Source organism: Pinus tabuliformis, chromosome Q, assembly GCF_031772625.1.
Source record: "Pinus tabuliformis cultivar Carrire ecotype Pingquan chromosome Q, CPIR1, whole genome shotgun sequence".
NCBI lineage: Eukaryota > Viridiplantae > Streptophyta > Pinopsida > Pinales > Pinaceae > Pinus > Pinus tabuliformis.
This window is the reverse complement of record NC_142296.1, coordinates 763,884,424-763,899,903: the sequence shown is the minus strand read 5'-3', so window position 1 is coordinate 763,899,903 and position 15,480 is coordinate 763,884,424. Positions and strand designations below refer to the sequence as shown.

At 39.2% G+C, this 15,480-nt stretch overlaps 1 protein-coding gene across 1 annotated transcript in view; it reads left to right on the top strand.

The window, feature by feature from the left end:
- The window catches only part of LOC149221727 (HIPL1 protein), a 274,325-nt gene that overhangs the window by 191,269 nt on the left and 67,576 nt on the right, over positions 1-15,480 (top strand). The window contains exon 5 of the mRNA XM_089385207.1: positions 1,936-2,111. Coding sequence (XP_089241333.1) covers positions 1,936-2,111 — 176 coding nt within the window. The remainder of the gene's footprint in view (positions 1-1,935; positions 2,112-15,480) is intronic.

Genomic DNA, 15,480 nt, shown 5'->3' with positions numbered 1-15,480 from the left:
ACAGTCAACTAGCACTTTGTTTCAGCTCTGATTACATATAGTTCAAGAGAACTAAAACAGTCACAGCCAACCAGCTTACAATATATAGTGTAATAGTTTCAACCATGGAATTATTTGAATTTTCAATTAACAGCCCAACACTTAATCTGCTTTACAGCAAGAGAAGAGAAAATGGAAGCTTCAAAGTGTTTGCAACCCTGTCTAATGACCTGCAAAAGATAGAATTCAACTCAACATTTATGTGGATTTTCTCTCCCAATCCATCTTGCCAATGAGAGTTATCCTTTTATAGTTTTCAATCTCTAGCCATTTTTTCATAAAATATATTTAGAAAATACTAGAAGTCTCTAGAAAATAGTATAAATAAAACCTTAGAAGCCTCTAGGGAAGAGCACTTCTCTAGAAACTTCCAACATGCCTTGTGAAAATAGCTAAGGGCCCATGAATGATGAGTCATGCCTCGAAATATGTAGAGATTATGTTGGATTATGTAAAAATTCCTCTCAACATTGAAATATGCCTTAAAATATGTAGGATGTGCCTTGGACAACATGAAATGACATCCTTACTAGTAAAACATGCATCAAAATATGCAAATTCCCTCCAAATATATCGAAAGGTGCCCCAAAGGTAAGATATGCATTAAAATATATAGTAACTCTGCAACATAAACAAACTCTCCTTCAAATATGGAGCAATTGTATCCAAATATGTAGAGTTCATCCAAACATGAGAATATTGACCAATGGATCTCCACGAAGCCACCACTAGTACTCCAAGTTCTTGATCTAGGCATGAATGATGGACCAAGTAATGTCTGGGCAAGAAAGAACAAGGAAATGGTCTCCAAGACAATACTCACAACTTGTAAATGTGGTTAATTCTTTGATGGCACACATCTGCTAGCATTGAGTTGCTGAGAAAATATATGCCTTCAAAAATGCAAAATGAACCATGCATTTTCAGGCGGTAACAGATCCTTAAGGTATCCTTTGATAAAAATTGCAATGCCGCACTCTCTATTCCTAAATGTGGGACAGGTGCCACACCCACACCCTAAGTCACACATTGGAGGGCATAGTGAGTCTACTTGTTTTGTGCATGTATGAATAAATGTTATATTTATTATCTTAGAAAATTTATCGCCGAGGGTTTGGAATATAACTTGTTAGCAATGTTAGGGAAAATATTGGGAAGCTTAAAAAAATACAAAAGCAGTTTTTTTTTTTTTTTTTTCTTTCTGTTTTTTAAGAATCTAAAGCAACAATAACATCAAGCGCAGGACACATTGATACATAAATATGAAAATAAAACTGATATATAAAATGTATAAGATGTCAAGTGGTACATCACACATCAGTATTGAAAAATGATATTTGTCCCAAGTCTTGATAGGATGATACAAAATCACATAAAAGCAAAAATAAATGTATCTCATGTGATGAATCATGGCAACGAAAACAAGGGAATTTCCCTCGTTTCCTTGATGAAAAACAGTCACTGTATGCTTAGAGCTCAATCCCCCAACTCGCTTTTGCAAAATAATGGTTAAAAGAACAAGAATCCAGTTATAAGGTGAGATTGACATGGATGGGGTGATAATTTTCATTGACTCGTGATAATTACTGAAATTATTTTGAATTTTTGATAATATCAAAGGATGAAATTATCATGATTATTATTTCCAATATTATCAGCTTGGGAAATGACTCGCGATATAGGCAGTATATCGCCAATAAATGTAGCACTAAGAATAACCTCCATATAAATGAGAAAATGGATTGCTTTGAGTTCTTGTAGGTGAAATTGTGTGTATGGTTTTAATATCCCTCTGACTTTCATACCACTGCATTATTTTCTGGTTCATGTGTGTACTGTGTGCACCATTCTTGATTTTTTTCCCATTTCCTTTCGTTGTTTGAAATGTAATGGCAGGTTCTGACGACGCAGATGACTCCCTGTGGGGAAATTACTCCATCCCTCCTGACAATCCCTTTGCGCAGGACAAGGATTTGCTTCCAGAGATTTGGGCCTTGGGGTTGAGGAATCCTTGGCGTTGCAGCTTTGACTCACAGAAGCCAACATATTTTCTCTGTGGAGATGTCGGCCAGGTGATGCACAACATGACCTTGTCTGCCGTTACATGCTTTTAGGATTGCTCATAGATTTCTAAAGAATTTCTTAGATTAAAAGGTTAACGTGGGTTCTGAATCCAAAATTATACAAGGGTTAATAAAGGTAGGTTTTGTGTTGTCTTTCTGGTGGAAAATCCAATGTGCATTTCACATCCTAATTTCATAAATGGAATATGTCCTTCTGACATAATTTGAAAGAAAGGAGTTATCCTTTATATTACAAGCTTGTGGTGTTAATTTTGACCTAAATTTGATTGCCATGGTTACTGCAAATGCAAAGGTTTGTGAATTTAGTCAGCAAATTAAGTTACCACTGTTAAACTAACTTGAACTGACTTCAACATGGACAGTTAAAATATTTTGGTAATGACTGTGAATGTAAATTAATGCTAAGGAAAAACACGGGAATGAGTTATCAGCAACCTACAATACTTAGATTTAATAAAAGAGCCTTTGAAAGTCAGTAGAATGGAAGCCAAATCCCCATGGACAAAGCATAAGTGAAAGTCCTATGAGACATTGCATAAACGAGTTGGCTAATCATTATCTACAGTGTACATATCTGATTCGTGAAAGCGCCGTCATTGCCTGATAGATATTTTTCTCCCTGAACAGGGATAATTCTGCACACAGTTGAGTCTAGAGACTCTCCTCTTTTAGGCCATTCAAAGAAATCAAACATATCTAATTTAAGATCATATAAACAGTTATTGTCCATAGTTGTTATGTTTTGCTGATAATGCCATGCAGCCATTTACATCCAAGTCAGATGTCCACTTCTTTTTCAATACTTAATCACTATGTCCAATAAAAATCTCTAATCATCTTTCTTCGGATAAGACAGAAAAAATGCTCACTATATTTTTCTTTTTTCTCCCCATTATAAACAATTTTGTACTCGATTGAAAGGCTCTTGCATTCTGATACTGTAAAATGTAAATGCATCTCTAGTCCCTGAAGTCCATCTTCTATTACTGTATTCTCATTTTTCCCTTGCCAGATGAACGCATGGATTATTTATATTACTTTATTTTTTATGCTGTTATATCATTTGCTTGAAATCTTCCTTTCCTGCTCATATAACTTGTTCCTTGTACAATGGATGATTTAGTTGATTGTTGATAGGTCTGGATCTATTTATCCAATCATTTATTACAATGAATTATAAACTCTAATCTTTAATTTGAAGCTATTTCAATCTGAATCTATTTTTTTTCTCTAATGCTTTGCTTTTTCATAAGAACCCGGTTGACTTTTCAAGTGATCTAGCACAATGAGGTTGCTTAGAGATGAAGTTTTTGGTCTTCATGAGATAGCATCTGTTGATCATTTCATGGGTTCTTGCATTCTGATATTCTTCTCTAATGGGAAGTTGGATATCCAGATTCCAAACTCAAGTATCCCTTATCTAATATATATTTCCAATACTTTTTGCCCTCATCAATAATATTTCTCCTTTGTACAATTTGCTATTCTCAGATTCACCAGCTTGTAAACACTTTTTTCTTTTCCTTTTATTATTATTAATTTTTGTTAAGTTTAGGTATGTTCTATGCTTAGAGCAATTTATTTCAATTTTCACAGTTAGCTCAATATCTTTTCCAGATTAGCAATCACATCAACATTAAAGTAAACTGCAGATAGAACATAAACATAAATCGCAGAAGACAAGCCAAGACAAGAGGACACAAGATGTGGCGCTAACCAGGGACAAACCCCAATGTGGGGAAACCCTTGATCAATTCTTCTTATATGTTCTTCAATAGTTCAGCAGAGAGAGAGAGAGAGAGATAGTACATTTACAACAGAAGTCAACACTTCGACTTTCTAGATAAGAGAATAGATCATCTCTACATGAGATTAGTTGAAGACATGCTGCTTCAACTGATTCTCCAAGGTGACTCCTTCACCTATCATTGTGTTGCATCTCGTCCACATGCTGCACCTCACCGTGTTGCACTCATCATCACAGTGCTGGACCTAATGACCATGCTATGCACTTCATGCTGCTGCTCCTGTCACTGTGCTGCTCCAATCACTGAGCTGCTCTCATCACGGATCTGCACCCAATGCTGCACTCATCACTGATCTGCACTCAATGCTGCACTCATCATCACTGCATCCAATATGTTGCTTTACACTTACCAGTCTTAGCTGCTTGCTATGGCTTACAGCCTAGCAGAGCAGCTAGACTCCTCCAAAGTGCAGTCAACTAACCGTCACAATGTCTGCCTTGATTTGTCTGCAATTGTCCTCTAAGGGAAGGTTGTCTTTGCCTTCCACAAGACTGTCCTCCATTTATTACAGCATGTATATATCTAACATGCCATACATTAGACTGAAGATGTCGCTGTCATGTGTTCACTAGATAACATACAACCTAGAGAGCAGACTTCACTATTTCTTCTTTATGACAGTGAATTCCCAGTCCTTAACTCATGCCTTGTAACAGTTTTATCTACAGCACTATGCTGTCATCTACAGCACACTTAGGCACCTACAGCACTTAGTCCATGCTGTCATCTCCAGCACACTTAGGCACCTACAACACTTAGATTCATGCTGTCACCTACAGCATACATAGGGACTCCTTGTGCTGTTGATAAGGGCTGCGTATTGTAGACAAAACAGCAGCTAGGTATCCTTGATTAGACTGCGGATTAGGGCCTTTGTTTGCTGTTCGTTAGGCCTCCTTAGACTGCGGCTAGGGCACCTTATTGGACTGCATATTAGGGCCTTTTGTTTGCTGTTCATTAGGCCTCCTTAGACTGCGGCTAGGGCACCTTGTTGGACTGCGTATTAGGGCCTTTTGTTTGCTGTTCGTGTATCTCTATTGCTGTTTCTAAGGGCTGTCCCAAACTCTTCTAGAACAGCGTATATATATGGGTATGATAGGCTGCGTTAGAGTCTGTTGTTTAGGCCTCCTTCATCATACTAGATCTCCCTTCCTTTCTGCGTCTAGGGCTTCTTCATTAGGGCAGCGTAGATCTCCATTAGGGCAGCATTATCCCTTAGGATCTCTCCTCCTACTAAAACCCAAAGACAAGTAGAGAGGAAGAGATCCCAAGTGAGTGTGTGGAAATGACTTGAAGGCCACCTCTATTTATACTAAAACGTTGAGCACAAGTGGGGTTTGTTTGGTTGCTGGCCGACCTTGACGAATTGTCCCATAACACTAATAAATTCATATCTCCATGAATACTTATCGGAATCGGATGATCTTTAGATCAATCCTACACCTATTGATGAGAGGGATCCAAGAAAAATATCAGCTGCCATTAATAAGATGACCCACATGGAGTTTGGCCCTAGTTGCCAATTTTAAGAATTTTTTATAGATATTTTTATCATCTCAAATATATTTGACCAAATGTATTTAAGGCAATAAGCTATTATCACTTTGATCAGATGTACTTTAATAATTTCAGTCTTAATTTTTTTGGCTGTAGCATAACTGTTCTATGTTTTGGGGTTTTTCTGGCTTAATTTTTGGTCAAATTTATCTGAAATCTGGTCGTAATTTGTTGGAATCACAAATTTGATATGTGAACTCTGCACAATCAGAGTGACCCAGGATTTTTCAGGGTACTGAATCCATTTGAAATAGAGTTGTTCTCATTGAATAAGTTGTTGAGTGAGAACTTTATGTTGAGAAAACTAGGGCATTCAATGTTAATAATTTCTCTGCTTGATAATTGCTTGTGATATGCTTGTTCTTATTTTACTTATGATCTTTCACTTTGTTAGCTTATTAGTGTGTTCTTTTTCATCAAGACAATTATCAAAATAAAGACAAGTGACACAAAATATAGGCTTCTCCAGCTAGGGCCAAAAACTCTCACCTCTTGAGAGGAAAACCCGATAAAATTCTTCTTCTAGATCTTCAATTGATAAGTACCAAGACCATGACACTGATCCTTGACTCTAGTATCCCCTTCAAGAACCTTGCCACCAACCTGGTCTTCCTTGCCCTTCCTTCTCTTGCTCCTTAGAGAAACTCGGTCTCTATTTCTTATGCTGCACCTTCACAATTGTTCTAGAGAATCTCGGTCTCTAGGTATTCTAGAGAAACTCGGTATCTGCTTCTCTATTCCAGAAGATTCCTTCATTCACTATCCCAAAAGAAACCTATTCACTGTCTCCCAGAAGATTCCTTCTTCACTGCCCCTAGAAGATACTGCTGCCCTGGAAGATATCTCTTCGTTGCCCCAGAAGATCCTACTTCACTGCTCTGGAAGATTCTACTTTGTTTGCCCCTGAAGATTCTTCCTTCGATACCCTAGAAGAGTGTCCTTTTTGCTTTAGAGAAAACTCTTTCTCACTGCCTCTTTTTTGTACTTCTTTTTGCACTTCTCTTCGCTGGAATGAGTTCGAACTTGATGCTTAGAATGGAGGTCGAGTTCTTCTACTTATACCCCTCTTCACTGGGTCTTTAGGCCGACTTGACAGCTGGATGTAGGCCGACTTGTAGAGGTTTGGTGACAAGTTCTTTCGAGGATACTTTACATAGACAAGATGACCTTTTACAAAGTGTAACATGACTTCATTTACTTGACAATGACCCTTATATTTTATGACTAGATGACAAATAAATGCTAAAGACTCTCAATGGGAGTCTTGACTGAAAAACAAAATCCTTGCTCATGAAACCCATGAAGCAAGTCAATATAATAATTTCATTTTTCTTATTTACATCTCTTTACATAAAATCATAATTACATGTCATTATGAAGACCGAACCTAGTTACACCTGTCAACACTTTAATGTGGGAATCAAATGCTCACTTGTTATGGATTATGAATATCACACTATTAAACTTCCTTTGAGGGTGGTGGTGTTGTCTCCTCAGATAGTGGCATAATTGCTGGGATTTCTGATGTACCTTTGCTAAGGGTACAACAGCACTTGTGAAAGGCATGAAATCACCCCATGATTGGTGGCTATAGTTTTCCAATGGACAACAAACAAATGGGAAGGTGGCTAAGATCGCGGCTTATTAATTTTTTTGATGGAGTATGTCTTTTGCTGCAATTAAGAATGTTGTATCATGTCATGTGTGCTACCTGACAGCTTAGTCACAGCTAGATCTTGGGCAGCCAATTCCACTATTTATACTACTCCCACAACTGGAGGGATGCCTCAAACTGTTTACTACAGTCGGTAACAATCTAAGATCCGTCTCCTCACCCTTTTGCTTAGCGATACCTTCCGTGACAAGACAGACGATTATGTGCAGAATCCCAAACTACAGTACAATGCTACGATCTTCATTATTATATTGTAATCAGTGATTTGGCCTAGTGGAATTTAGCTTTTCTAGTTTATAGAGTGAACTTTTTCACGATTGGCAGCAGGGATGGACTTTGACGGGAAAATTGCCTGTCATGGGGTGATTTGCCTGTGAAATACAGCCTACAATTTTTCCCACCTGGCAACATTCTTTGTTAAATTGATTGAAACAGGCACAAAAGTTGCAGAAACCATCGACTTTGACAGATGCTTCAGTTTTGAAATTCCTACCCTGATTGGCAGCAATGAAGGAAACTTCACAGATTCTCTAATTTGCTATGGTCCTATACTTTTTTGTTTTTCTTCTAGGTGCTCATTTCCTCCTAAAAATTCTCTTTTACAATTCTTTTTTGGATTTCAGGCTTCTTTGACTTTACAGCGGAATGAAATATCAGATTTACTCACCCTTTACATGTAGAAATTTGACTCAATATTTCTTTAATTCATAGCAGAGTAACGTTTTCTTCACTATTGTATTTGAATTCTAAATGGCTGGTTGTGGTCAAAAACCAAGGTCAGAAAACTCTAATATATGAATGTGGCCAAAAGCTGGTTCAAACAAGGTTTTAGAAAATGTATGGTCAAAGGCTGAGATTAGATTACTTTGATACCAATGAAATGAACAAATTTCATTTGTTGAATATAAAATGAACAACTTAGTTCATAAACTAAATGTCCAAAATAAATAGGATAACATAAAAGAATCCATATAGCTTATCATTAAAACAATGTATTGAATATGTAATATAAAAAAGAGATGATAGATAATGATACAATGCCATGTGATGGTGTACTTATACACATTGACTAGTCACAATTGTTGATAGGTCACGTCCTTTAGTTAGGATGTGTCACTTCATTTACTGTCAGTATTTATTATTATTTTATTTATTTGATAGTTATTCTTATATTTATGTTTATTATAGTGTGCCCTTGAGAGATGTGAAAGTAATTGGAACACCCTCATTCATTAGTCTGTATGTAGATAAATAGCAATGAATGCCCTTGAGAAGTGTGCAAGAATGCCATGTGTTCTTTAGCTTTGACCTTTTGATCAGTTGAGACATTGTTAATCATACTTCAAAAAGTGGTGCAAACTTGGAGAATGTGCAAATTGTTGATGAGGGTGGTTATGCTTACCTCAATCTCGGGCAATAAAACATTAGTAACCTCTAAATGTGTGTGCCCCATATAGATGTGAAAACTTATTTGCAGCTTGGCTGCCCTTATTAATTAGTATTCAACACATTTTCCATAAGATATATTAAACTTTCTCTAAAGATGGAGCGCTTCATTACTCTTAGTGTTTGATGCCATGAAAGCTCCTTGAATGATGTAAGCTTCACCTAGAAAGGCGTGCTTGATCTTGTAGATTGGCTTTGTATACCATGGGTCTATATCTAATGCAATGTGTGCTCCTAGGAATTTCCATGGTGTGAAATGCCTCAAAATGTGTGGCTTATGTGTTGAACACTATGAGATACACATTCAATGAACAAATATGCATGAAAATATGTAGGTAAGAGCTCCAAAAGTCGAATCTCTACAACATGTGCAGCCTTCTCTCCATGTGTGTGAACTAAACCATCAAACATGCCTTAAAAGATGCAAACATCCTCCAATCATATGAAAGAAAAAGGTGATAAACAAGAGGATGTTAGAGTTATGCTCCTTAAATCCACATCTCCCTTGTATATTGCTGCTGAAAAGAATGTTATAAAATGCACCCACATTTTACGTGGTAGCAAAGCTCATCAAGGTCATCAATTTGGGGTGGGGGATAGAGATTCTTAACAATGACATAATTGCAGGTCTTGTAATCAGTTCAAAATCATCACCCTAGTTGCTCTTTCTATGGTAACTCGAAAGAAAGAGATCCTCAAGGATATGTACTAGGCTTGATTTTTCCATTCTCCAAAAGTTGTGTGATTTTCCTCTCAATCCTTGCACTTTCTTTGGGTGAGGTGTGATATTCAAGAAAGTTGGGCACAAAACAACTAGGAACAAGCATAATAAACATTTTCTGTTTCAAAGGGAAGGTAAACCCTTGGGTTCTTCAAGTACATCTGTGTATGAGTCAATTGTGTGTTGTATAATGTATATTAGAGGGAGGTAACTTCCCTTTGTTTTCTTCCTTGACCTATGGGACAAAGCATAATGACAAGAAATTGTTGAGAGTGACCTATTTAGTAGTTGGTATACAAAAAGTACAGGTGGCTCAAAAGGAGAAGTGGACATGAATTTGTGTCTTATAATACTTGTGCAAACTATGGGCATTGAAGTGGCCATCATATTGTGCTTGGTTGGAAGAATGGTATGGCGGTGGCCTACCCAAGATGAAGTCAAAATAGCAGAGACGAGTGACATTACACTTCATTGTGTTAGGGAAGGATCCAATGACAAAGGTGATAAAACACTTTCGAATGGTGAGTGGAGTTTTTTAAACTCTTTGATCCATCCAAGTTGATACAACCTAGGATGAGGTGTTGTTAGGAGCTTTAGATTTTCAACCAACAAATGGGATACTGGATTTATATCATTCCCATTGTCCATAATGATGGAAATTAACATATTCTTGATTGATAGTTTTGAGTGCACAAAGCTTCTTCATCATCCTTTGTGTAATTTGTGATCATCAATGTTATATGTGCAGTTGTAGGGATGGGACTGATGATTGCTACATTTGTCTTTCCATAATGGCATAAAGTTGCCATTGTTTAACAAGAAGGATTTGAACTTTCTTAGCGATCTTGGCCTCGAGAACCTTGCAGTTGTCATAAAAATTCCTATACATTTTGTGGTAGAAGCACCACTATCTCTTCTTTTGTGTCCTAGTCGCTAGGAGAGCCCAAGTTTTGTCCAATGTTGTTGAGATGGCCCTCGGAAGTGGCAAGGGGTTCAAAAGAGGAAATTGGCTTCTTTTGATTGACAATATTGGTTGCCTCTATTTTGGAATCAAGATGGAAGGCACACATCAAGGGAGTCATAAAGAATAGTAATTACCTCCTTAAATGTGGCAATAACCCAAAAAATACGCTTAACACAGAGTGTGTCTTTAGAGTCTCTTACCTTAGGCTTGATGGACATGTTTGGATAAACTATTAGACAAATTATCTCGGGATTTATTGAAGTTGTAACCACTTTGCTAGCTAAGTGTTCTTGTACCCTAATGGATAGAACCTCTTATGAGTGGCATCTTTGAATTTTATTGGTTGGAAAATGTTGGATGGGGGTTTGCCATCACATAAGGGCCTAGTCCTACATGTGAACTTTAGTGACTAGAAGCTCGTCATCCTCTATCAAGTTCAATTGGGTTTTGAAATAATCTTCTCGTTGCATATCCAAGAATTGAGCCTCTCGCCATTGAGAGCCCCATCAAATCAAGGCATCGACAGTTTGGTGTCTAGTGTGAAGGCTTGCTAAGCCAGAGGAACTACCTAGTGAATAGTGGGTTGAGGTTGAGGTTGAGGTTGTGGTTGGTCCTATTGTTGGTGGGTGGTGATGTTGGAATTTCTAAGCCTGACACGTTAGAAACCCTTCATGCACTTTACTGATTTATAATTTTATTCCTACCTACTTGTTCTGTTAGTTAACAAGTTATTTACCATGTAAATACTGGAAATAAATACAAATGCATGCTCAACACATTACAGATCATCAACTGAAGGAAATAGAAACAAGCACACAAGTGACATTGTTGTTTTTGGACTAATGTCCCCGGAAAAACCCAATGCGAGAAAACCAGTGCAACTATCTAAGGGTTTGATTTATCAAGTAGTTTCAGAATACAATCTGGGTGCCAAAGCCGGCTCACCCAACAAAGAAAAATCTCGGCAGTAGTACCTCTCTACTCGGAAGTAGATATTCCGGCTGAAACCCTGGATAAACACTCTTGCAACTCCACAGCTCCAATTTGCCCCACGAAACACCAGTGTCAACCTCTCTCTAGCCCAATGTTAGCCCAACGTCACTATGGCTTGGCCTGCGTCAGCCTCTAGAGGCACTGCGTCAACCCTCTGGCCCTCTGCGTCACCCATGCTGGCCCTCTGAGGCCCTGCGCAGCTCCAGGCTGACTCTGTGTGAGCCCTGGCTTGCTCTATGTGAACCCTTGGCTACTTTTGCGTCCCTCTCTCCGGCTACTGCGTTGATCCTCTCGGTGCTATCTCTGCCTCTCTGCTTCTGTATTCACTGCCCCTCAACTGCAACTCTGATCACTTTCTCAACTTTCTCAGCAAACCCAGCCCCAAAAAGTCGAAATTTTGATCTCTTGGTGTGTTCTCCAAGTGACCCTCAAGCCTCCTTGAATACTTTTCTCGTTGACAAATCAATGGCTGAGATTAAGTCCTTAATCAACAGCTAATATTAGATCTGGCTTGATCCATGACTTTTGGACCATTCTAACACAGTTTTATATTAATTCACATTAATATTTTAATTTCCCTAAGTTTAGACTTAGGGACTCCATTAAAAATATTAATTATTTTAATATCTCCCAAACTGTTTAGAATCTGCCCAAACCCTTTCTGGGTATTAGAGATCTCATGTGCCTTAGCCTCTCCACCAATTTTCGTGGCTAGAGCACATCCGATGCTACCCCAAATCAACACTCCCTCTTAGCGAGGACTGTGCTCTAGTAATACTCCTCACTGAGCATCACTCTGATCATCTGGCATTGGTCCCTGTGCTGATGCTAGGTGCCCAACATCCTCTACACTGCTGCATCCTGTACTGCTACCCATGGCCCTGCCACTACCACTGCTGCATCTGTACTGCAACTCCCTCTGCATCCGTGCTGCTGCCCATGGCCCTGCCACTGCCACTGCTGCATCTGCACTGCAACCCCTCTCATCATGTTGCATCGTGCTACCCATAGCACTACCATTGTTAACTACTGCACTGCAACTCAGTTACTGAGAAGTAAATAACTGATCTCCCAACTCTGACATCTCCGTCAGGCTAGAAACACTCTTGATGTTGAAGCTCCCTCTGTCACTAACAAGTGCTCCCTCTCTAACCTTTGCGCTGCTGCAACAACTCTGTGCATCTCGCACTATTTCACACCTCTCTGTGCCATCCTGCACTGGTGCAACACTCCCGTGCCTCTCGCACTGTTGTAGCCTGCTAGCCTCACGCTGTCCTAGGAATCCTGCACTGTAGCTCCCTCTGTCGCTCCATCCACATTCGTCTTTATTGACATCGCCAATACTGCTACTCCTCTTCGGGGCTCCCGTAGCAAGGTCTAATCCAAGAGGCTGGGCACCTCGAGGATCCTGCCCCTCATCGCCTGTAGTCCGCCTAACTACAACTCGATGTCTCCCCACTTCTTCTAAAGTGGCACATGAGCACTCATGGCACAATCATCGTCTGTCTCCATGATGCAGGAGTATGTGACATGGAAGGAAAAATCTTCAAATTGATTCCAAAAAATCCAAAAAAAAAAATCTATAGGCAAAGGAGTGGGGTCCTTTAGCCATCAATTTCCATGCTTTTCTAGCTTAGGATAAGGATAAAATTTAAGAATAAAGATCATGTTGTAATAATCGCTTATTGGATAAGCTATAGTAAGCTTTATGAATAATTGCTTTAATTGCTCTATGTAATTGGCATGCTTTTGTAAGGGATAAGGACCAAGAGGGCTTTATCTATTATTTTAAAAAGGAAATAACAGGAATTCTCTGAGTCAGTCGAGCTCGGAGACGTTGTGATCTTGAAAAAAACCTCTCTCTGTGCCTTGGAATTTATGGTTCTTTGTTAACTGGTAATTGTATGCGTGTATCAGTTTCAGTTGCTTCTTCTGAGTCCGAATATCAATGAACTAGCCTTACTTTCCAATTAATACTTTGGTTGAAGCCTTTAGATTGTGTTTCCTTCATATCGGCGAGTCTGGCTTCTTTATTTGCTTTACAGAGTTCCGTAGGCAAAGCTCTGTTTTACACAGAGAAGTCGTGAAAATACTTAGCCGGAGCAGAGCTCCGAACTTGAAATTTTATTGTACAGGGATTATACCTTTGTCGGGTCCGAAACCTTTATTGCATCACAGAACCATAGGGGAGCAGGAAGAACCTTTGGAACCGACGAGTGCCGAAACTCCGACGGCTCGGACCCGAAATACTATAAAGAAGGGTGGAAAAGCATATCGGGTCCGCGAGTGTTGTCGCATTGCAAGATCGGAGCGAGAGGAGCCAAGCCTTTAGAATATTGGAGTCGCCGATTGCAATCTCCGATAACACTACGTGTTATCGCATCGGAGGAAGGAGCGTTGGAAGGGCTGATTGTAACTGTCGATAGTGTTATCTGGGTATAATGCTTTTCTTTGAAGTCTTGCGCCGATAGTGTAATTCTTTGGAATTAACACTATAGTGGTTTTAAAAGTGCCGATAGTGTTATTCTGTTCCTTTGGAACAGAAGCCCGCCGACTGTGTATTTTGCGTTGAAAACGTAGTTTCCTCATTTTAAAGCAACACTAGTATATTATTATAATTCCTATGGAATTATAGTCCGGAAGGAGGAAAACAGGCCAAGATATGATTTGTGCTTGATAACAAGGGTTGGGGTGATCATAGCAAAACTCATGAAGCAGTCAATCTAACAATAGATGACTGATACACTTGTTGAAATAGAAGGAGAAATTCAGCCAGAGTTAGAAGAAATTATATCAGGTTTCAGCCGCTTGTCCATATCGCCTGCACCCAGGCCACCATTAGTGGTATCAAAGCAACCTGTTGACACTGAATTGAATCTCAGAAGCAGGAGAAGGAAAGTTAATATGGCTTTCAGATTTGGAAGAGGACGAGGACGTGGTGGAAGAGGACGGCCAGTTGCAAATGCTGAAGTGATGGAAGCTGTGCAACAGATGCAAGCTAGATTGGATGCATTAATAACAGAAAGAAATATAGACGATGGAGATGTTAGTGAGCCTAAGGTTGAAGTTGCAGAGGAAGAAGCTGTAGCAGTTACTCCTGAGATGAGATTCTTCCAGTCAGCGTTGAGATCCATAGCTAGGCCAAATACCAAGGTTTCAATATATGAAGGAGGACTGAATCCAGAAGAATTGATAGACTGGATTAATGGCATGGAGAAATTCTTCGACTATGAAGAAACAGAAGATGAGAAGAAAGTAAAGTTTGCTGTCACCAAGCTAAAAGGCCATGCAACGCTTTGGTGGGATGGTGCGCAGGCAGAAAGAAAGAGACTTGGCAAGCAACCTATCAAGAATTGGAGCAGGATGGTAGCAAAGCTAAGAGGTAAGTTTTTACCCAATAATTATCAGCAAACCTTGTTCAGACAGATGCAAAATCTTAGACGAAGATCTATGACAGTGAAAGAATACACAGAGGAATTCTATAAGGTAAGCATAAGAGCTGGAGAAACCCAGGATACAGATGAGAAGGTGGCTAGATATGTGAATGGTCTTAGGATGGACATTCAAGATGAGATAAGTATATTGTCTCCTAAAATAGTAGAGGAAGCTTATCAGATGGCACTGAGAGGTGAAGAAAAACTTATGAGGAAGCAGTGTGCCAGAGGGAGAGGCACTTTTCGAGGAAGGGGAAGTCAAGGTGGTAGAGGAAGATCTACAACACCTAAACATGGAGCTAGCAACAGCTCAACCCAGCATGCACCCACAGGAGGTGATGCAAGAGGCAGAGGGAGTTTTTCTAGAGGAAGAGGAGGTAGAGGAAGAGGAAGAGAAATAAAATGTTACAAATGTAACAAACTGGGACACGGAGCTTTTGAGTGTCCAGAGAAAGCAGAAACAAATCAGAGGAATGCTATTGTTGCTCAAGTTGAGGGAGAAGCAACAACAACAGTAGTGACAGAAGAAGAAAATATACCAGAGAGAGGAGAATCTTTGGTAGTTAATAAAGTTTTGCTCAAGCTAGCAAAGGAGATAGTTGAACCATCACAAAGAAAGAATTTATTTGGAACATTGTGTAAAGTTCAAGGGAAATGTTGTCAGATGATCATTGATAGTGGCAGCACTGATAATTTGGTCTCTACAGAAGTGGTGGAGAAATTGAAGCTGAAAACAATGAAACATCCAACACCTTACAA